Here is a 23,151-nt window from a genome sequence, read left to right on the forward strand (position 1 = left end):
CTCTTCTTTGTCCTCTTATACAAAACCCCCTCCTTCAGTCTTGGAGTCTTCATGCCTATCCAAAGGACGAGGCATTCTTGGTCGACAGCATCACCACTCTACTCCACTCCTCAACAGGCCGCAGAAACTCACCCCTGCATTCCAGCCTCAGCAACAGCAGCCTATTGGCTTTGGGCAGGTGAGTACTCTCAGTCATGTATATGTATATTTCAGCAATTTTAACGTAGTTGAATTCGTGATATGAATGTGATGGTGCATTGTGCCAGTGGAGTGATTGTATGGCCAACTAATCACCTGCACTTCCTGTCTGAACAAAGGACGAGCTGAGCTTTGTCACTAAAACTTGTATGGATTATGCCAATTTGGGGTTTATGCTTTTTCTTCAGTTGAGAGTACATCTAAATCAAACTCTGGTATTTGGAAAGTTCTCTGTTTGTGTTCAGTTGACGTTCGAGCACAGCAGAGACCAAAGATCCCTAAAATGTCTATACAAGGATTTGAAACGCTTGTCTCCACACAGTTGTTCTTAGTGTTTTTAAGAAATATTTACCAGTGTCGATTCTTTCACACGTTATAAAGGTTGATGAACTCTTAGCTGGTTTAAAAAAAAGAAAAGAAAAGAAAGCACACCAAGAATTTGCATTGTCTAGTGCACCGTATTGTTCAAGACATGAAGAACATTCCTTTGCATAATACATGTCATGACAGGCTTTTGTTTACATCTTTGGTGCAATGGGTGCAGACAAAGTGAACCAGAGTAGAATCCTTTAGTTCAGACAATGAAAATGATCATGAAAGACTGAGAATTTAATATTTGTATTACATAATTTTGAATTGAATTAGTCGCAAGATGACAGTGAGAAAAGACATGGCTGAAAAACTGTGAGAAAAGAACACAAAGACAAATTCAAACAGATGCAATTCTGGTGTGCTTAGGAGTTTCACGGAGTCTGATGTCCTGGGATATCACGTGTGTTGTTGTGCATATCTGTGTTTTTGAATAGGAAGCGCCTAAAAAAGCTGCCACACTGTAACAAAGTCGTCATTCTCGGTGGTTGAGTGCACCTCGCGGCATTTAAATGATAGATAACCCATTTGAATGGCAAATATTTCCTTTTTCCTTTATTTCGCAGAGCAGTGGCCGAGAGCACGGTTCTCAGTTTGTACTTGTATGTTGTCTCTTTGTGCAGAACGGGAAGGTATTTGACTGTCTTACATTTAACAGGATTTCAAAGGAGGAAACAACTGTCAGGATGACATGTTTAATGACTGATGGGGCAATTAGGAACATGGACACAGGCGCATGAAAGACTATACTGTGTGCTGCTAACTTGCTCTTCATGTCTTTTTCAGGTACAACATTTCGGTTCCTGCCATCAGGAATGGAACGGCAATTTTGCCCACCGGAGGCCACAGGCCTACATCCCTCCGACCATGCACGGGCACACATTCACGCTCTCTCACAGCAGCCCAAACCACAATACGGGCCCCCACCCACACCTTGGAGGGCACCCTCACTCCCAGCCCCCGTTACTGTCGTACCCTCCGTCTGGTCCTTTGGTCACGGCCGCGCCTGTGGCCCACCTCCTGGCGTCTCCTGGGGCCTCGCGCCCGGTCCTGCAGCCCGCCTACAGCATCTCCCACCCGGCAGGCATCGTGCATCAGGTCGCAGTGGGCATCAACCCACGGCTCCTGCCCTCCCCCACCTTGCACCCCCAAGGCCAATTCAAGCCCCTGTTTCCCCCGCACTCCTACATCGCCTCGCCTGCCTACGGCAGCTTCCCTCTCAGCCCTACCAAAATAAACCAGTACCCTTACATCTGACCGTGTCTGCTCAGGTACCCTTCATACCACCTGAGGGCTAAATGAGCAGTGCGAAATCGATCTTACACCACAAACTACATGGTTTTCATTTCCGGAAACCATGGCACAACCACAGATAAAGCAAGCTATTTTTTGAATCATGTAGACTTGAGTGTAATTGAACTTCAAGCTTTAAAAAAAAAAAATGAAAAAAGAAAAAAAGAAAAGAGTTCCAATGATGGAGATGATTTGGCAAAAATTAAGAAGGAAAAAAAATGTATGAATGATTGAATGAAAGAATGAATGAGTAGTTAAACTCACACTTAATGTGTTTTGCACATTTGATATACCTTTGCATTGGATCTTCTACGAATACTCCTCAAGACAGGTAAATAATTGGGGTGTTGTTGAATAGTTAGACTTTGCACCCCTGATCCCAGCTATTTTTCTATATTGCCTTCTTACATGTGCAAGACACATCCATATTTGTAAAGCCATCCCAGTCTTAGCTCTAGATCAACAGATGCACATGTTGTCCACGGTGTACGTTGTACTGCGTTTGAAGTATTTGTACCTTTTTGGTGTCCTTTGGTGTTAGCAATGTCAAGTCAATTAACCAATTTAAATAGGGTTGTTCTTCACGCTGCATGTGGTCTTGCATGAGCAAAAATGTAAACGGAAAGATGCATAGACGTTGCTCTTATTGTTTGTGTCACAAGACTCGCTGCATTGTATAACTGTCCCCAGCCATAGTGCCTTACATATTTGAGGTTGTTAATGTTACTACTTATATATGACTATATACATGAATATTAATGTACTGGACTGCAGCACTTGAAATTCCAATCAGTCGATGCATCCTATGTGTGAGTATATATATGCACATGTGTATATGTCCATGCATAGCCTGCATGGATGTGATGTATCGCGGATAGCGGTGCTTATTCTTTGGAGTCGGTGTAGAATTCAGTGTGTTCAGTGAGTTACCTTTTCTGTTCTTTCAAGAAGAACAGCATGCTTTGCTGTTGCGAATGCCTGCTGTTTCATTAAAACCGTTTTTTTTTTCCTCTTTCATTCTTCAGTTCCCGAATGAACTAGTGTACAAAGTGCAAGTACTGAGTATTGCTTAATATTTGATAATCACTTTCTATTTAGTGAAACTCTTACTACTAACAGTATTTGTACTGTTTGAAACTGCAATACAATCTAAATAGTTGTTGATTTTTTTTTTCTTTCCTTTGTTTTTTTGTCTTCGAATATTCATTTTGAGTGTTTTCACTTTGTTTTTGTTTGTTTTTTTAGATGTTTAGAAGTGTGGTCGGCATGGCTTTGATTAGGTAAGGAAAAAATGCAAATTAATTCACGGTATGGAATCTTCTAAGCCTGAGCAAACCATGCAGTATTTGATATACACACATATATGGATATATATTATAGAGCTAGACTATTTAGTACAGATGCTTGATAAGGTGTGAGTTAATTGTGTGCAATTCTCTCATTTATGCATGTGTGACAAAGTTAACTTTTCCCTTTACATTATACCATTTGTTAAAGGCTTAAGGCTTATCGGTGTCGACTGCTTATTTTATACATTCCGTCAGGGAGGATATATACATATATATGATGGTAGCACCAGTCTATATATATGTAGATATGCTGTGTGTGCATTTTTTTCTGTTCATATTACTAGTTTTGTGTGTAACTTTGTTTTTGGTTTTATTTTGGTTTTCGTTTTTCGTCTTTGATTTTCAAATGAAGTTGCTTGTGCAGCACCAAAGACTGTAATTCATTTCTCGAGCAAGGTAGCTATTCTGTTCGCATAGACCTCAGTTATACTCTAGTCGTAGAATGGGGTTAGATTAAAACAAACAAACAAAAAAAAAGTCGTAATCAAAAGATGGAGAAAAAAAAAAAAGAATAAAAACAGCTGAGGTTTTGTCTAGCTTATTGGGCAATTAATAAGTCGTATCATTTCTTTCTTGAATGTATCATAGATAAGCTGCTATATGATGATTGCCACTTCAATAGCTGTGAAATTAGGTGATTTCTCTCTGAGTTTAAACCTAGCGTTGCTATTTTTGTATAGGTCCCTAATTATCTGAACTAGAAGTGGTTTTGATTTTTGTGTTTTTGCGTTCATATTTGGAGTGTCATTGTAACTACTGTACTGCTGATGATGAACATTAGTTGCATTTGTTGTTTCTCGGGTTGCGTGTTTTTTGCATCAGTATTTTATCCTTATTAACCTTTCGGGCTCGTCACTGCATATAAATGATGTATCGATGTAACTTAATTATTTTTTTTTTTGTATGATTTCATATTGACGTTTTGTACACATCTGATGCTGTAGCTTGCAGGATTGATTTAACTTTCTCATTGTACGTTTATGGTAAACTACCAGTACTCTATAGGCGAGTTACAGGAGCACTGTGAGATGCCAGGAAAAAAAAAAAAAAAAAAAAACATTCTGTCCATTGGAAAGCTTCTGTAATGTCCCCACCCGTCACACACAAACACACTTGCCACTAAGCACTTAAGCAGGTTGTGAGGCTTGTAAGGGTTTTGGTTATATAGACTGTCCACAAAGATTACAGCCCAATGTTTCTGTCTGCCCCCCCCCCCCCCCAAAAAAAATGCTTTACAACTTGTTTTGATTTGAGCAAGTATTTATCGCAATCATTTTTATCTGTTCAATGTTATATCTGGCTAGAATATCAGTTACACACTCGGATATTCAAAACTGCCTTGTGTTCAGATCGCTCTCCCCTTTATGAGTGTCTCCTGTCAAAATGATGTTTTGTCAGTGCAAAGAAAAAGACAACAACAAAAAAAAAATCAAGCGTGGCCATTGTTATGTGTCCTTTATCAAAATTGAGACAGTGTGAGCAGCACTGTGTATGTGCCTTGAGATTTAGGAAAGTGTGAATTGGTGACAGCGATTCCTCGCAGCTTATTCGGGGAGGAAGACATAGAATCCAGTGACAGTTCGCAAACGTGTAGTGAGTCTCGTTATTGCCGCTCCACCAAGAATTAGACAAGATATAGGACTTCATCTCAGTGTCATTCCAGAGAGTGTGGCTCTGTAGACACGTACAACATGGCGGTGGTTTTTATCTCCTTTCTGACAGTCGCCACCAAAGCCTCTCTATGACAACAAACACACGCGCACGCACACACACACGCACACGCATACACTTATGATATGACACAACGATCTTTGGATAGTCACTCTGGCTGAACAGCAGATGCAATACTTTACATTGTGCGGTCATTGCACCACCAAGTGTTCTTAGATAATCTCCATGCTTTACATTTGCTTGCATGCACACCTGAGTTGCTTCACTTTGTCTGCCTACAAGCTGCCCGGCTCGGAGCGGCTTTTCTACCATGCAAGTTAGGGCTGAGTGGGAGATTAACCAGAGCACGGCGGACGACATTGGCCTTTTTTGAAAACAGAGAAGACACGCTTTATGTCCGGGAATAGTCTCAAGAGAAGTTTGTTCTGCGTTCTGGAAGGAAAATTACTTTGTCGAGGAGATTACTGTCGCTTCTCTGTCAGTCATTGAGTGCAATGCTCCACATTCAAACACTGACACTGGCGTGGTCGTATGTTTAATAGCGTCTTCTTCGTTTTTTCTTTTTTTTTTTTCCTTACCTGTATGCTTAACTGATCATAGTCAACTATATCTTTGGGATAGAAAAAGGCATGAACTCGGCAGATTAGTGCTTGAAATAGTTCCCCAGTAATAAGCATGTGAGATGTAATCTGTGTTTTGATTCTTTCAAAGGTATTCACCAGCAATGCGCCTGCATAAACTCTCCCATACTTGTTAAGGAAAAAGAAATGGATGCAAGAGGAGAGAAATCTTAAAACTGTTTTTTTTTTTCTTCTTCTTCTTCACACAATTGACATGTTGGTTTATGGATAACTTTTTTTGAGGATTCTTTTAACATTTAACAGATAAAACTGTCATCTGTAAAATACTACTATTAAAATCATGATTTTATTATCAGAAGATAAAAATCCTCTGCTGCGGTATTATTCTTTAGAGATCTTAATTCAGGGTCTGTATTGGTCTAAATGTGCTACTGTGTAACTCTTATTTGATTTAATGAGGCTTGTTTTGACTTAAGCTCTTATGTTCTGGTCATCTGTATCAATTTCAGAGTTAATTCACACTGCAAGTTATGGAATCATCTGCTTTGATTACTCATCAAATAGACTTGATTATGAAATCTGAACTGTTACTGTTTTAATACCTGTAGATTTTTCGTGGCTTTGGTTTTTTTTGTTGTTTTTTTTCTTTTCCTTTTTCCTTTTTGTTTCATTTGCTTTTTTATTTTATGCTACACTAGTTTGCCATGTAGCAATTGCACTGTGCAATATTTACAGTATGAGGACTGGGAAAACTAACTCTATGGATGTGATGTCTCTTTACAGTTTGCGATAGTGTTTCCTCTCTAGTTCTCAGTGATTTAGGTGTGACCAAGCCTTCTCTACTTTGTCACATTAAGCGGGTTTTCCAGGTGACTCTTTTGGTGAGTGTCAAAATAAGATTTTATGGTGTATTGTTAAGATTCACTTTGAATTAAAAAAATCTATTGAAGCAGTTCTTCAAAACTTGGTCTGTTCTTCCAATATTCACATTCATCAACTGCCTCTTCTTCCTTCTTCATCTTGTGGCCCGTATGAGATAGGACCCAACAACTCCATTAATATTGCCTAAATGTCAAACAGGCGGTTCATTTTTGTACTGTTGTGGTTTATGGGGACCTTTAACATGTAATGGGAGAAAATGGTGTCGTTGGATAATTATAAACAGCTGTTTCACTCCTGAGACGCTTGGATCAGATAGTTTGATAAAGTAAGGATTCATCAATCGGTACAAAAGATTACATTTTTGGGTGTCATTTAATGGCTCCTTTTAATCTTCTGCATGCAGATGATAAACTCAAGAGATGAAACGATTAAACAAAGGCAGAAATATGTTTCCAGTGCGTCTTGGAAAAACAATTATTCTTCCTATGTAGCATCTGATGAAAGTGTATAATATCACCACAGGTTCTAAAAACCTGAATAAGACAGATTGAAATGTGTCTCTTCATTTAAAAACAACATACTTTTACTGCTGTATGTCATATTTCAGCTGTATGTGTGTAGTGAAGAGCAACACTAATATCATTTATGGCATTTTCAATTTTGACTGATATTTTACACACATTTGTAAAACTATCTGGCTCAAACTATAAACTTCACCAATGAAGTACCAGGTCGGTCCTGTAGTGTTTAGGAAGGTCCCCAAAACAGTTACAGACAGAACCTTTACTTCCCAACGTCCATGACCTGCACTTTGTCTGAATTTGATCAACTCAACATTTTTGAAGAAGCCCACATGCTATGATTGACATGCGGGATATGCACGGTCAAGTAAATAATAATAATAATAATAATAATAATGATAAAGTGTAGAAGTATTTGTAAGATAAAAATCATATCATGTGATGGTTGATCATGCTGACTTAGTGCTGTTCTTGTTTTGTACCACTTGAGTTTCTTGGTTCTCTGGAACTGTTATTAAATTAATTCAAGAGCCAAATGTTAAAGAAACCATTGTCACCAAGGGGGCATTTCCAATCTTAATAAGAAGGCAACGAGATGAACTAAACACACTAACCACACAATAACAAAGCTCATTTTGCACAGAGTAGACTCTAAAGTTCAATTCGTGGCGCAGCCCAAATACTGTGGATCCTTAAAGGTCCTTAACAAGGAGCCTTCATCAGCTCATTTATTAAAGTGAGGGATCTTTTCTGGGCCTGTGCTGACATCCTGTGGAGGTGCTGAGGTACAACAGCCCCCTGATGTAGACAAATAATAGATATTCAGGCGGGGGTTTACAAGGGGACCTGAGGATAGAGATTACATATCTGTTAGTGCCATGTGCACTTTTAAATATTAATCCTTAATGAAAGTGAACAAGTCCAGATTGACCAGTTCACCTGTCTGCAGTGGAGCTCACGTGACGTTGGTATCCCCAGCAGAGGTCGTCCTGCAGACTGAAGACCATTTACACGAGAGACTAATTTACTCACTTTGACTAAGAGGAAGGACAAACAAACAAACGAACAGACAGACAGACAAAGAAACAAACGAAGAAACCGAAAACCCCAAATCGATCCTCCCAGCGGCAGCAGAGCCTGATCGACATGTGGCTTTAAGTGCCACATGAGCACACCTGGATGTGTGTCATCCTCCTGAAACTGCACGAGGCAGGTTACCACCAACAGCTAAATGTCAATCCTTTGGCACCGTGTGCGCGCCGCCCTGCGCCACACGGAGGAGAAGCTGGTGATGATGAGGATGATGGTGACGATGATGGGTGGACCGAGCGCAGCGGAGCGATAGGGCGCATTTCTTTAATTTCCCTCCACCGCCGCTTCCCTTCCGTCCCCCCTCCACCCCACCCAACCCTCCACCCCCCCCTCCCTCCCTCCCTCTGTGATCCAGCCCTGGACACACGACGAGACCGCGGGACGGACGGCCGTGTTTACCGTTCACGCACGGGGATCGATCCGATGTATTATTTACGAGCGAAACTTCAGCAACTTATCCACTGGATATGTCTCCCGGTGTGAGGAGCCGTCACCCCGGGGCGCCAGGTGCCGGCGGAGCGGAGCCCAGCGGGAGCTCGTCGCAGAGGACGGATGCCGGAGGAGAGGGGAGGTGTTTGAGGACCGGGTCGGGAGCCGGAGGAGCAGCGGGGATGCTCGCACGCTGTCTGCTGTCTGTGGCGGTGCTTTCACTTCTTGCCCGGTGCGCTTTGGCCGCAGAGGGTAAGCAGAGCGCACCGCACACCGGGTTCAGGTCTCTGTGGTCTCAAACGCACACACAACACACACACAACACACACACACACACACGCACACACACGCTCAGATTTCATATTTGTTGCATTAACCTCTTTCACTGACATCCATCCGTGGAGGAATAACAACACGCAGGCTGGAAAATGGGATCTTTTGTTTTACACAGACAGCGTTTTGTAATCCGCTTATTCGCTGCCGGGCGCGTGATTCACTGGCAAAGTGAATGGAGCGGTGCTGGGATGCGTCTCCTGCAAAATCACATCTCCGGGATGGGGGGAAAAAAAACAAAAAAAACTTGCACTTACAAACCATGGGCAAATGCTGTAGCATGTTGTCATTGCTTTGTTGTCAAGGAAGATGTCCACAAATGCTGTCATGAGGAAAGGTTACTGACCACACTGAAAAAATACAGTGCTGTTGATTCTGCACTGCTTTTATGTGATGTAACTCTCTCTCACCTACTTATATTTTCACCTGAGCCCGAAGCCAGTCTGATCCTTTGTCTTCCTGATCAGATTGCACTGCACAGACTACAGAGTCCCCTGATTCATCTCTGGAACCGGGACTCAGCAAAAGCCAGTTCTCAGACTCAACATTGTCTCACAGTCCGACCTGCACAGCTTCCCCTCCTTTGTCCCTCTGCCTGCATCTCATTTGTCCTGCATTCATGAGACAAAGGTTCGTAATGAGCTGTAGGTAGTAATTCTTGGTTTGCAGTGCAGTCACAGGACACTCTGTTTCAGAGCATCTGGGTCAGCACTAATGACACTCAAACAATTGCCGACTCTTTTTTTTTTTTTTGTCTCTGGCGGCATTAGAAACAGCTGGGTTAAGGTTGGTCCACCTCAGCTGCCCTTTAGCTATCCGTGTTTGGAGGAAACCGTTGGACTGCAAAGAGACGATCTCTGCAGGTGCACTGATGTGGCTGCTTCACCCGGTTTTACCTCTCTCACATGATCTTCTTACGCCATGTCAGAACAGATGGTTGTGAAACTCTCACTGTGACCACCAGCAGCACAATACAAAATGCTCTTTGCAGGTGCCTAACCGACACTGGCTCAGTCACCCTTTCCCAGCCTGCAAACTGTGATGTAGTTTCTGTGGTCTCACCTCTGCTGATGCACTGCTACAGTAGCAGCCTCCCTCCCCCCCTCCCTACCCCCCCCCCCCCCTACCCCCTTCCCACAGTCAGCACATCCATTCTTAAACATACAAGCACAGCAGCACCTGAGCTGTACCGTACATATTTGTTGACAGAAGTACATGTTTAGTTTTAGGAGTCCCCAACATCACATTCAAAAGAAGCTGCTCTCAACCTGCACGGCTTTGTGAAAATGTAATACCTGGTTCACTAAAAATGACTGTCGGATTTTGTGATTTTTCCACACGGGCTTAAAGGGTGTTTACAAGAGTCTTTATGCCACATCGTAGCGGTGTTACCAGGCCGTGAAACCGAGTTTTCCTTACCGTCACAATTGCCTCAGTATAAATACAAACTCATACAGCCGTAGTGCATTAAGATATATTCGTAAATTCATGTCTTTGAATAGAGGACAATTTAAAATGCTCAATTTGAACTCCATACAAGCAGGAATGACTGTGTCACAACGTCTTTACCAAAAAAAAAAAAAAAAAAACCCACAATGGATCCTCTTCAGCTCAGCAACAAAGAAACAGGATGCATGCTTCTTTGTCAATAGTCACAAGGTTATATTTTCTCATTTATTTCACATATACTTTATCCATCTTCCATAGTTGTTTTATTGCTTGTAAATGGGATACATGCTTTGGATGTATTAGAGAGCCACTAATTAGTAATGGCATAAACGGTTGCCTAAATAAATACTACATGTTCCAAAATACTTTGACATTGACGCATTTCTTTTTTTTTTTTTTTTTTACATTCAGCCTCTTAGCAGTACCATATTTGGTGTCAAATGAAACAGTCAAAGTTTGCTTCAAGTGCAGACTGTCGGCTTTCATTTTACGGTTTTACATCCAAAGCAGGTAAACAGATTTGCCGCAATGTCCTCCAACTTTTTAAACTGCTACAACTGGTTGCTCAGCTGATACATGGCCACAACCCTCATAATCCCATATGAATGGATCAGATAACCATTCATTCATTCATTCATTCATTCATAAGACATCGCTCAACTTTCCAATGTATGCAATGCAAAATTCCACTAAAAGACACAGGCGATGGTTGTCAATGGGTGGATGGTTCATAGAGTGATGGTTTGAAGCGTATTCTTGAAAAGTTGAGTCTAAGGACGTGTGTGAGGGAGGAGAAGGTGCACAAGCAACAGGGAAGCCTTGAGAGGATTGTTGGACAATTTCAAGGAATTGCTGGAGCTTCACAAGGAGTAAACTAAAGCTGGGATCAGTGCTTCAAAAAGGAGCATGCACATAACGTGACCAGAAAAGAGCATAAAGCAACATCTTACCAGAGTCTCCATTCAGGTGAAAGTTCAGTCTTTTAAAAATCCATCCAAACTGATTAAAGTTAAATTAAGTCTGTACTAGTGAAACATAGAATTGTGCTTGAATTAGTTTTTTGAAACTTTCATCAAAATGATTGTTATCACATAGTTTGCTCTCAAGAGAGAGAGAATCAACAAATTCATTTTTAAAAATTAAAACATGTCCGTTGTCCTGAGGTCAGGTTGTCTTGTCTTTGTGCTTGTATGTTTATGTCGAAGAAAATGAAATCCGAGTTTATCTTTCAGTATAAAAACAGATATCCAGTCGTGTTGTGTTTGTGTGCAGATGTGAGTCAAAGGTTTACTTAAATTGAAAAACATCCCCATGGCTTCCTTTCCTAATGTGTGGTGGCAGTACAACATGTGGTTTCTATAGCAACCATCATTTTTGTCCAACAGTGACATTTTCCACCAAAAGACCTCTCGCCAGTCAGGGTAGCGCAGGATGCGGCAGAGATGAAGCTTTTTCATGCGGTTAGATTGATCTTTAATTAACTTGCAGAATCTCTTGTTGGGCTTATTGCTTTCTTATTACTGGCTACTGAAATCATCCTGAGCAGCTGCTCGAGGACACCAAGAAGAGCGAGCTTTGCAAAGGCTTCTTTGAGTCCCTCCACAATCAAATGCCCTCTTGTGACGTCAGCTGTGTGTACTCCAGAAAGCACAACACTGTGTGTTGCTTATGAGTGCTGACAGCTTGGTTTTGACAGGGGTTAACCTCATGGACCTCTGTGTATGAGATGCTATTCCTGAGCAGTTGCCAGTCATCACTTTCTGCTTAGGAATTCATTGAAAAGAGGACATGAGAGTAAGATTGAAAGCCATTTCCTATTTGCATTGCAGTCTGTTTTTTTTTTTGTTGTTTTTTTTTTTAAACTCATAAAATGACTGTTAACGTGCATCGAATGACTGTGACAGTCTCTGTAGTTTGGCAGCATTCTTTTAATGCACCTGACTCTGCCCTTCTCTTCTTTTGCATGGCTCAGGATTTTGAAGTTTTCTGTTTTTCGTCTCTTTATCTCGATCAGTGGCTTTAGTGCGTTCAGTGTGACTCTTCTGTGTGTGTGTGTGTGTGTGTCTGTGTGTGTGTACACAAAGGTGGGGGAAATTTTGGGGCAACAGGAAATGCCTTCAAGCAACGGAATCTTTTTCCCTTGAATTCCTAACACAAAAAGTAAGACAAAAACAAATACGTCGAGGGTAAAATCATGAATTATTTCAGCACGTACAGTGTAAGTGATTTGGGGTGGTGGGGTACGATATGCTTTAAGCCCTGTGAGGGAAGCTTCATTCTCCCACGCATTAAAAAAAACCCCCACAAAACTGTCTAGATTATGAATTTGCCTTTTCAAAGCTGTTAAGATGCTTAGTGTTAAAGTAACTCTAAAGAATTGGCATGAATGAAAAAAATGACTCACCCTTGGGCTGATGACCTGTGTGCATGAGCTCTGGGTTTTGAGGAGCACACGGAGGAGGACATCGTCTTCCTGTTTTATTTCCCTGGTTTCAGCTCATTGCAGCCCTTTATAGCCAACCAGTTAATTATGTTGTGGGTAAACATGTCAGGCTGCCTTGAAATACATGTCTGACGTGGTCGTGCATTTACCTTAACTTGCTTTTTTGGTTGCTGTTTTTTTCCCCAGCCGGGCTTCAGCCGTGTACTTTTTCCTCTCTGCGTAATATGCATTTAGCTGTGATGGAGGCTGTCTTCGCGAAACGGTGACTAACTGAAAAGTCAACACACAACCTCGCCATGGACTGATAAAATTCTTTTTTTTTTTTTTTAAATAAGAAGAAAGTTTTATTTACATAGCAAAGCCATCTGCTTTTACTGTGCGTGTGATGCTGTTGTTTGGATGTATGTTGAACATTACACAAGAGCTTAAGCGAAAGAGATGAAATGGCTCGAATGGCAGAACGAATTATCATGTAATTAGAAATGTATTAGACTTGGCAATCATTCAGTGGGTAAAAGAACATTCAATGCTATCCGTCTCTGTTTTAATCCCTCCCCCGGGCTCTTCTAAGTCGGATTCTGTCAGATCTTTCAGAAAGTCAAAAGTTCTACAGATTTTTTTTTCACCTTCACAACCGTCAATAAAGCAGGCAGCACTTCCCCAACACATAGATGCAATGATAGGAAAGCCAAATGGGTTTCTAATTAGTATCGTGGACCATCTGCCTCCCTTTATCACTTGTATAGTTCAGTGCAATAAGGGAATATTGTGACTGTGTTTGTGTGAATGTGAGTGTGAGTGTGTGCTTTGCACTACCTCCATATTTCCCCCAGTCTCTTTGCTATACCTCGGTGTCCTTTTGTTCCTCCCTCCTGTGTCCCTCTGTGTTTTGGCCGTTGGGTGGAGGCTGATGGCAGATGAAGCCTTGGCTCCATTGCTGCTGGTTGAGACAGGACAGTGGGCTCCGTGATTTATTGGGTCACACAGTATAATACAGCATGCTGCTCTGCACAGGGCCACTGTTCATCACACTGCATCACCCCGGACCCCGGCAGAAGATGGTATGACAGACACAATACTCTGGAATATTTAGGGATGTTCTCCTCTGGACAGGAACTTCCCCATTGCAGTTAAAACCCACATTATTTACACCACGTGCTAAAGTGTGATATATTTTACATTGTTGTATTTTTGATTGATTACATCTGGCAGAATATAAACTGTAGGAACACAGTTGTTCAGGATACTCATTGAAGATTTCAAGCATTTCTCTGGTGCAATACAGCAAAATGTCCACTGGGGGAAAATACTGCAGGAACGTGCTCCTGTATACAGAAGACAGGGGCTTTTGAGGCAAGGTTAAAGTGAGATCAGGGAAAGCAAGTGGAAGTTGGAATGGAATGGAAATGGAAAATTTGTTTTTTTGATGTAATATATTCACAAATTCACACCTCAGAACACTGAAATATGTACAACTGAGTTTACTTTATGAAATTGTACTAAGTTAAGTACAGTTAGCTCAGGCAATAAGTAAAAATACTGTTGTTTTTCTAACCTCAATTGTTAATAACTGGGACTGCAGAGTGGTGCGTCTTAGCAATCTTGCTTTATAGTGAGCATGTAATGGATTTGATTCCAGGCCAGGCTTGTCTGTGTGGAGTTTGCAATTTCTCTCTGCACATGCGTGGGTTTTCTCCCACCGTCCAAGAACATGCATGTGAGGTTAATTTGTGACCCGAAATTTCCCCGAGGTGTGAATGTGAGTGTGTGGTTGTCTCTGTGTTTGTCTTGTGATGGTCTGGTGACCTGTCCTGCCCTCACCCATAGTGAAGTGGGATAGGCTCCATGCACAATGTGACCCTGAACAGGATAAGCAGTGCAGGAGATGGGCTGTATAGATCTGTACTGTGATTAATCGTGGACTTCTCGTCAATCATCTTTTCATGACTGCAGGATTGCACATTGTTGATTCAGAGTGTTGAGGCTTTAGAAACCTGGGACCACAGCTCAGGCAACCAAAACCGAACACATGTTACAACGACTGAAATCTGTGGAATAGTGAAGCTCAAATTAATAATGCTGATGTGGTATTTTGTTTTGATCAGTCTGGGTCTTTGTTTGCACCATTTACTTTGTCGGTTTGCTTATGCAGGTCACACATTCAAGGCATGAATATGCAAGACACATGCAGGTTGAATGAGTGGATGTTATGTTTTGGTCTTTGGTTTGTTTTCTTGAATAGTCGCCTGATCTACAGTATGTATCCAGTAAATGTGGAGATTTTTTTCTTCACAAATGCTCCACAACATTGGGTGTTACAGGGCATATAGTCATTTCAAGCCACTTTTATGCAATTGTAAAAAAAATAAAAAAAATAAAACTCCAAAGATGATCTGAAAGAGCATGGTTAAAGAACATAAAACTTTGTTGTACATGTATCTGTACCTATGAATGGCTTATTGTTGGCCTATGACCCCGTTTTCATCCCAGAGCTTTCATGACCTGATGTATATGAGCATGTGCTTATTGTCATGTAAATCTGAGTAGGACTTCCTTTGTTTAGTGTAATTGGATTATATAGAAACTGGGACTGTGCAAAGATAATTAATCAATTTTCATCCTCTCGCAGAATTCCATCACAATAATGAGACTACAAAGGGATGTTTTGCAATATTCTTTTTATCTGTTGTAACAAATTGAAACTTCAGAGGCAATGTAATGCAATGTTTTTTTAACATCTTTAAAAAAAAAATCATTTTATCTCTTTATAGTATCTAGTTGCATCTTCCTACTGCTTTTCAGACATATTTAATGTTTGTTTGTGTGTGTGTGTGGTATGACTATGGGTGGGTATACATATGATAATTGGCTGCATTTATACAGAAACTGTATATAATTGTGAATATATCAACATATGTAAATATGTACATTATTATTTGTCTACACCCTTGAAATACATAATCACCACAGTTAGAGTGAAACTACTTGTTTTATTCATAGAAACAAATACCAGTGCATCAGTGTAGATGCGGCTCAGTACCCACTGTGTGCATGAGACGCCCTCCTGTGAGGTCCCCACTCCGAGGCACAGCAAGGTTTGTTTCTGACCCTGAAACATTGCTGTCCTACTCACAGCTGATAGAGAAGTCTTTGATTTTAAATCCCCGTCACATCACTGATGCAGGAACTGGCTCTCTGATTTCCAGCTTCAGCAAAGCAGGTTGGGAGTGGAGGCAGCCGACTTGCTGTGGGAGATGACAGCATCAGTGAAGCATCAAGTTTCCTGAACTCAGAGAGCATTAAATGAAAAGTTCAACAGTTTCAGAAGCCTATCCCATTAATCAGTAATCAAGCTGTCCTAAAACTTTAAAAATGTCCTGACAGAATATAGAGACACTTTTCTCCTTATAGTTACTCTTATCACGTTTTCAGGTACCTGGAGTGACTTCAAGGAACCAAATTAGAGCATGTTATGACACCCCGGGTGCTGAAATTTAAGTGTACTGACAGTGATGTAAAGATAAAACATTAAGATGTGTCGGTTTTCATCACGGAGAGCACCTAATTGAATTTACTCAATTTTATGATTATTCATAAATCCATACAGTTTATTTGATTTATATCCTCACTTTAATGCTCTGATGTCACCTCTTATTTATTAAAATGACACAGGTTGTTCCCCACAGACCAATTCATTCTTGGGTTAGTCTCAGTGTTTTGCCCCACTGGCCATAGATAATTCAATCTTTGGCACACACAAACACTCACAAGGAGACGATCACACACACTCCTGCTCATACATATCGGTTTTACAGGTATCTCGTTTGTTTATGTGCATTTCAGAGTCAATTTCTCTTCATATTCCTTTGCTACACTCTCAGATACTGTTCTACTACATTTGTGTGTGTGTGTGTGTGTGTGTGTGTGTGTGTGTGTGTGTGTGTGTGTGTGTGTGTGTGTGTGTGTGTGTGTGTGTGTGTGTGTGTGTGTGTGTGTGTGTGTGTGTGTGTGTGTATGGATTGTAGGATAACTCGTCCACAAAACTGCAACCCCGGACAACTTGTCCACAGATGAGATTTCAAAATCTTTGGGAGAAATTAAATCCTGTACAATGGATTTTTACATATGATTTCTAATTGATATTTGATGATGTTTATATATTATTCATATATCTACTATATGCCCATTTGTATTTAATAGGGCATCATATGGCTTTGTTTCTCATGAAGAATGGTCTTCTTTGTGCACATTCACTGCGTATGTGGTGGTGGTGGTGGTAGTGGGGGGGTTGATTTGCTACTCTCAGAAATGTGTACTCTGATGCCGAGTGGGAGCGGTGCTTTGGTTTTAATATTAATAGTTTTAAAATAATGGAGCTACTGTATTAGTCGAGTCAATATCTTGCATAGTATGAAATGTGTGCATTCTGTCATTTCAAAACAAGAAAGGGCAGTATAGCGCGACATTTCATATATTCTACAGGCGAGCTACAGGTCAATAATTGCATTTCAAACCTAAAAGCTTCCATTTTTCTTCCACTAGACAAACACGCAAACTGAATAAACAGCTTTAGCTGTGGTGTGTTGTGAATGAAATGCAGCTTTATGTGACAGTGTCTCTCTGGCTCGGCGGTGTTTTGTTGCCTCCAGCATGGTTATAGATGACTAATCAAGGTCACGAGGGTGTCTGCAGGATTAGATCATGATACCTCATGGTGTACATATATCTCAGTAATGTTAAGGCCACTTTGGAAGCAGGCCTCTCCTCGACATTGGGTGTCATTATAAGACAGGAATGTTTCCCATTATGTGGAGGATAATACATGTTGTCATAGTAGGGAACAGGGAATTGTATAAGATCAGATTATAAGAATGACAGGATATCCAATTTAAGGAGTACATGTGCAAGGAAGGAGGGCCAAGAACTGCAGCTTCGGGTTGATACGAAGAGACAGACACTTTTTGGAAATTAGATTTAAAATGATAGCAAGAAACATTAAATAGTTTCACCCGCTGAGCAGGGTTTGATATTTAATATCATGTATCAAAACCCGAAGGCACGCTGTCATGTTTGTCTTTGATAAAGGAAAATAGTCGCAGATTAATAAGCAGACAGGATAGATTTCAAATAACAACAAAAAAAAAACTAGTCAAAGTGAATGGAAAAGATATGACACGAAAAAACCCCCAAAACAAAACAAACACAAAAAATCATATATTGTGTCATTGCTTCCAGTTACTATCATAATATTCACAAAGTCACACTGAGAAAGCAAACATTTTACAGGTTTGTATACGACACTAGAGATGCACGCCAGACAAATGTTACCATTTTGATGCTGATCTGTCCTATTTCCTCATTTCCTCACTCAAAAAGAAACCTGCTCAAAACAGATGACCCAGCCGGGCTGGATAAAGCATTCCTGAAAAGATGGCTCCCATGGGGGTGTCAATCCTTTTAATAGTATCCGTCTGCCCACAGTTAAACTCTGGAATAAATCTGCAGCACTACAATGTGTCATTGCGAGTGAACGATGGGCAGAGATTAGAATGAGAATTGGTTAAAAAAAAAAAGAATGAAAGAAGATAGCCATAGCAGATGACCTTACCTTTTTTCCTCAGGTTTTTGTTATTAGTCGAAATGTATTTTGGATGCTTTTCAGTTGAAACCCCCACACAACCCCTTTTATCATTTGATGAAGTTGTCTTTTGTCTTTTTAAATCTCTTCACTAACGCACATTCCGATCTGCATTTACCTATTTATAAAAAAATCAGCCGATAATATATCGTGAACTACATGCCCCCCACATCCATTATACTTGTAAACATCACACGCTCGTGAAGTGTATGCACACACTTGCAAATGACTCCAGTGGGCTTCATACAGTGTTTCCAAAGTGGTCTCTAAAAAGATGAACCTCTTCTGTTCACAGCAAATGGTTTCAGTCAATTAACTTCCTCATACAAAACATGCAATTTGCGTTTTCCATCATGTACTTAAAAAGAACTGTAGAACTGTGGTCCTCCCAATCTCAGCCTCACACACCTTCCCTTTCAAATCATTGGAGAGTCAGACCATATGGCTCCTCTGGGTGGCAGAGCCCACTGCGTTGTTTGATCCACTATAAAAGTATTATCTACTGTCACTCCACTTGATGTCTACTGTGTCAGTACAGATTGTGTTTCATGTAAACACTAAACAGTGGGACTTTTGAACAAAGGGATTCTTTCATTCAAAACCAAAAGTTTCAAACTTCATATTGTCGTCCGTCTAAGAAATTAATGATTTGATCAGGATGGAAATGTAGGTATTTCTATTCTATTCTATTCTATTCTATTCTATTCTATTCTATTCTATTCTCTTCTAAACACCATAATAATTGCTGTATGTGGGTCAGGTTATGGAGATTTGCTTTTGCAATCACTTCTAAATTAAAAGCTTTTTAACTATTTCCTGTCAAAAAAGTTATTTTTTGCTCATTGAAAGGCTTTTAAGAACAATTGATCTGATCTGACCATCCTTATAAAGCATCTTGCAATGCGAACTTGAGGAAGACACATTCAAACCCAATATGAACTGAAAATATTCATTAAATGTTTTCAAACTGAATGCATTTCACAGTGGAACTGTGTCTTACACTCACTGCCTTCATGAATATGGAATTTCATGCATGATCGCCACAAAGCAAAAAACACTGGAGGGAATTGATGGTAATAGATCATTTTCCACATGCAATGTGATCTACAGCACTTAAAACCAATTACATTGTTTATTTTTTATGATGTGTACTTATAACTTTTGAGATGAAGGTGAAAATCGACTCACATTTAGTAGATGGTTGCTGTTATTTTGCTGAGAGACATTTCCGAAGCTTCTCCACCATTAGATTTATTTTAAAGAAGTTTAATAATAAGATATTTCCTCTTATGTTCCTCTGCTTAAGGTGAAATGAGAGAATGTGTGGAAATTAGATTAAAAAAATACCATAAAAAGATATATCAGAGGATGGCTTGTTCTGCCCTTTTCACCTCAGATTGCACAACACTACTCACAAATCTTAACAATCTATCTACAGACTGATATTTCCACAGTCACTGCTACAACAACGTAAAAAAATAAAAATAAAACCATTGTTGGATTTATGTAGCAAAAAGTGGCCCTTCTCTGTTTGTATAAGATGTCACGGCACTGGCATTATTTTTGTGTCCAATTTTAAAAACAGTTTTTTTTCTAAACTGTTTTTTCTCATTATTGCAAATCACTCTGTCTGAATATTACTTTTGCAGATTGGAAATACATTTTCCAACTTCCTGCAGCATTGCGTCCTTTATTCATTGTCGGTTCTCTCCTCTGGCTCTGCTGTTAAACAAAATCTCCCCTTTTCTTTCCTCAATTTTCAATTCACTTATATAAGATCCATCCATCCAACTTCTATACCGCTGATCTTGTTTGGGGTTGCGGGGCGCTGGGGCTGATCCTAGCTCGCCCAGGATCCACCCTCGACAGGTTGCCAGTCTGTCACAGGGTGTCACAGTATCATATATAAAATATCCTTAGAATATATGGTTCTAAAGTCTTCACATCTATTAGCACTGAAAATGCCTACTCGAAGCTCTTTGTTTTCTCAACTGTTCTCGTAATTACCCAGCGTAATTAGATGTTTGTATTTTCACTCAGCTGAAACAATGTTATATAATCACTCTTATATTATTTAATTGCTAAGTCAGTGTTGAAAAAATATGATTTTTCACACCAGTCTGCAGTTACAGCTGCATATTATTTTCAACAATGCAGTGAACTCGGAGCCAGGAGGCCGAAAAGCAGATGTTTCTCATTACTGTTTGAAGCCAAAGTCGCGTAAATCAAAACTTTTGCATAACAGATCTCACAATGTGTCATATACTGTAGCGATCACTGTTGGCATTAAAACCACTTTACCAAAAGTACAAGGACCCTCTTTGTGCTGCCAAGACAATTCAGCCTCATTTAGTGAAAGTGAAGGTGTCCTGTCGATTCAGGTTGAAGCTTCAGTGTAATTACCAACCTTCTCCAGAATATCAATGGATATGCACAATTGAAGAAATTTGTCCCTGTTCTTCCATTTTTTTCCAGGGTTCCGCTTAGACGCCCATGTAAGTGCTTTTGGTCCGTGGCTGTGGACCAGCAACGCCTCTGCTGTAATGCACCATGTGTTCTGACTCCTTCTTTTCATCGCCACCATAAAAATATTTTATTACTTTGCGTTGCACTAACTCTTCTGTGGGATATTACTGTATAGACAAGCTTAAAACTTCCCAAGCAAATCAGTGAGCCTGGCAGTACCGTCACTGATAGTCTTTTCTTAAACAGCTTACATCAGGTGATTTATGCGGTGCAGGAAAACCCCATAAATGCAGATGCAGATGTAACAAAAATAGATTTTTAATGGTGATTTCCATAATTCAAAAACAGTATTCATTAGAATTAATATGCAGACATTTGTAACACAACTGTGGAAAATCACAAGACTGGAATTAGGAAAGGTTACTGAACAGGAAGAGAAAGCCAGATATGATCTGATATGATCATCAATTTATTTACTCCATGACTTTCTGATTTAATGGTTCTCAATCTGGGGTCACCTTGAGGGGACTGAGGGAAGAGCTTGTCGGTGTGGCCCAAAATTTTATCTGTTTTGAGGTAATCTAAATGTTTCTATTTGTTCTCTTTCTCGGGTTTAACTTCCACAGATATTCACCCTCTCAGATAATCATACTGCAAACATTGCTATCAACTCCGTTATCAAACACAGGCTTTTCCAATTTACCTCTGATGGACTTCATATAAAATAGGTGGCGTTTATTGCACGTGATGAATCGTTGACATGGAGAAATCATGCAGCACTGCATACTTCAGCAGAGAGGAACAGATGTATACATTAAACGGATCATCCAGGAACACTGCTGGCAGTGGTGGGAATTACATTTTGGACCACGACTGCTCCGATAGGTCTATGGTGCTGAAGTGGGCTTTGAATATATTGTGTTGCTTACGTTTGTGACTATTTTAGCCTCATCAATTCAGATGCAAAGTGGGTGGGGCGGGGTGGGGGGGGCATGTAAAAATTGGAGGTGATCCACTTATTGAAAAAAAGATCAAATTAATATGACACCCTGATAAGTGCCATCTTAACAAAATATCCACTGTTATTCACTTCAAATGCCACTGGTTTTGATATTGTGGCTGATCAATTATTATGTTTCCATGTGTCTGAGAGGATGCCCTACAATAATGATGTTATATTCACAGCAGGATACTTAACGAATTGGTACGCCAGCACTGAAGGAAATATGGACAAAATTAGCATTTTTGCCGACTTGTCAGTGTTTGTCAGAATGATCTTATGAGGCCGCCATTGCAGCAGCAGCAGCTGCAATGTGACACTGTGAGTCCTGCTGTGTTGTGGTGAATTGAGGATGCAGCCAAGGCCTTTGCTTGAAAGCTCATCCATCATGCTGCCCGCTGGAGTCGGCGCTGATCTCTTTGTTTGTTTCGGCTGTGTGGAGAGTCAAGGTTGAATGTCGGCTCGTTGGGATGTGAAGATTGACCAGTGTCAATCTTCAAACTCATGTCTGAGTTGTCACTCAGACATGTGTCACTGACCTGATATTGACACACACAGAACTCTGAATTGTGCAGCCATGTTATGGTTATATTATCACCAGCACGGAGGAGCTAGTTTTCATAGTTCATTCATTCTGTCTTTATAAGATGAAAAGATTGCATATTTAATATTTTATGTCGGATAATTGCATGATTCGGGTAGACCGAGTAGTATCTTCCAGTGTGGGATGTTTGTAGCTGTAGAAATGCATGAACGAGATCTTTTCTGGGACCACTAATAATGAATCTTGTCTATAAAATGCAATGAAATGTTGTAAAGTCCTATTTCAATTTCTTATAACTCCTGGACATATTGAAAATTAGCTTTGTTCAACTATTATTTGTAACTGTAGATATTCCATCCATCCATCCATCCATCCATCCATCCATCCATCCATCCATCCAAACCTAAACCTAGAAATAGAAATAGAAAATAATGTTAGTGTGAGTTACTTTATTGATTACTAGTGGCATTTAATTCACTCCTATTAATTATGTAAATATTAAGTGATGGTATAAACTGTTCCATCTTGCATACATGTATTTGAAAACTTTCATTCAGAAACCCTCCAAAATCCTCCAATCCTTCAAACACAGAGGCTACATGAAGGTGTTTCTTTGTGGCCTGTTGTTGTATTGACCCCAGATTATAGTGCATTGTGATTGCATTACATAGATTTTGACATTCTTGTGCTTGACTTCAGTGTGGGTTTCAGAGGGGATCCCAGAGGCTTAACAGGCTTATCCCACCTTGTTATCCCCCATTGTCCTCCTCCCTCCACCGTCCTCGTGCCTCAGCTGACCTCCTCTTCTCTGAAGTCAACAAATACTGAGTGAATCCGCTCAGACTCAAAGGTAGAGGTTCAGGTTGCTCCTCATGGATATATTCATTGTCGTT

The 23,151-nt window shown here is 40.3% G+C and overlaps 2 protein-coding genes across 3 annotated transcripts in view; both read left to right on the top strand.

Annotated features, from left to right (window-relative positions):
- The window catches only part of hipk3b (homeodomain interacting protein kinase 3b), a 46,304-nt gene extending 39,880 nt beyond the window's left edge, over positions 1-6,424 (top strand). For both annotated transcript variants that reach the window (XM_080495499.1, XM_080495500.1), the window contains 2 exons: positions 39-178; positions 1,354-6,424. In XM_080495499.1, coding sequence (XP_080351625.1) covers positions 39-178; positions 1,354-1,824 — 611 coding nt within the window. In that variant the 3' untranslated portion in view covers positions 1,825-6,424. The remainder of the gene's footprint in view (positions 1-38; positions 179-1,353) is intronic.
- A 1,999-nt stretch (positions 6,425-8,423) lies between these two features.
- kiaa1549lb (KIAA1549-like b) overlaps positions 8,424-23,151 on the top strand; it is a gene marked incomplete at both ends in the record, with an annotated part of 63,060 nt that continues 48,332 nt past the window's right edge. The window contains one exon of the mRNA XM_080520871.1: positions 8,424-8,637. Within this exon, the coding sequence (XP_080376997.1) occupies positions 8,424-8,637 (214 nt within the window). The remainder of the gene's footprint in view (positions 8,638-23,151) is intronic.

This window comes from Blennius ocellaris (assembly GCF_963422515.1).
Source record: "Blennius ocellaris genome assembly, chromosome: 1".
NCBI lineage: Eukaryota > Metazoa > Chordata > Actinopteri > Blenniiformes > Blenniidae > Blennius > Blennius ocellaris.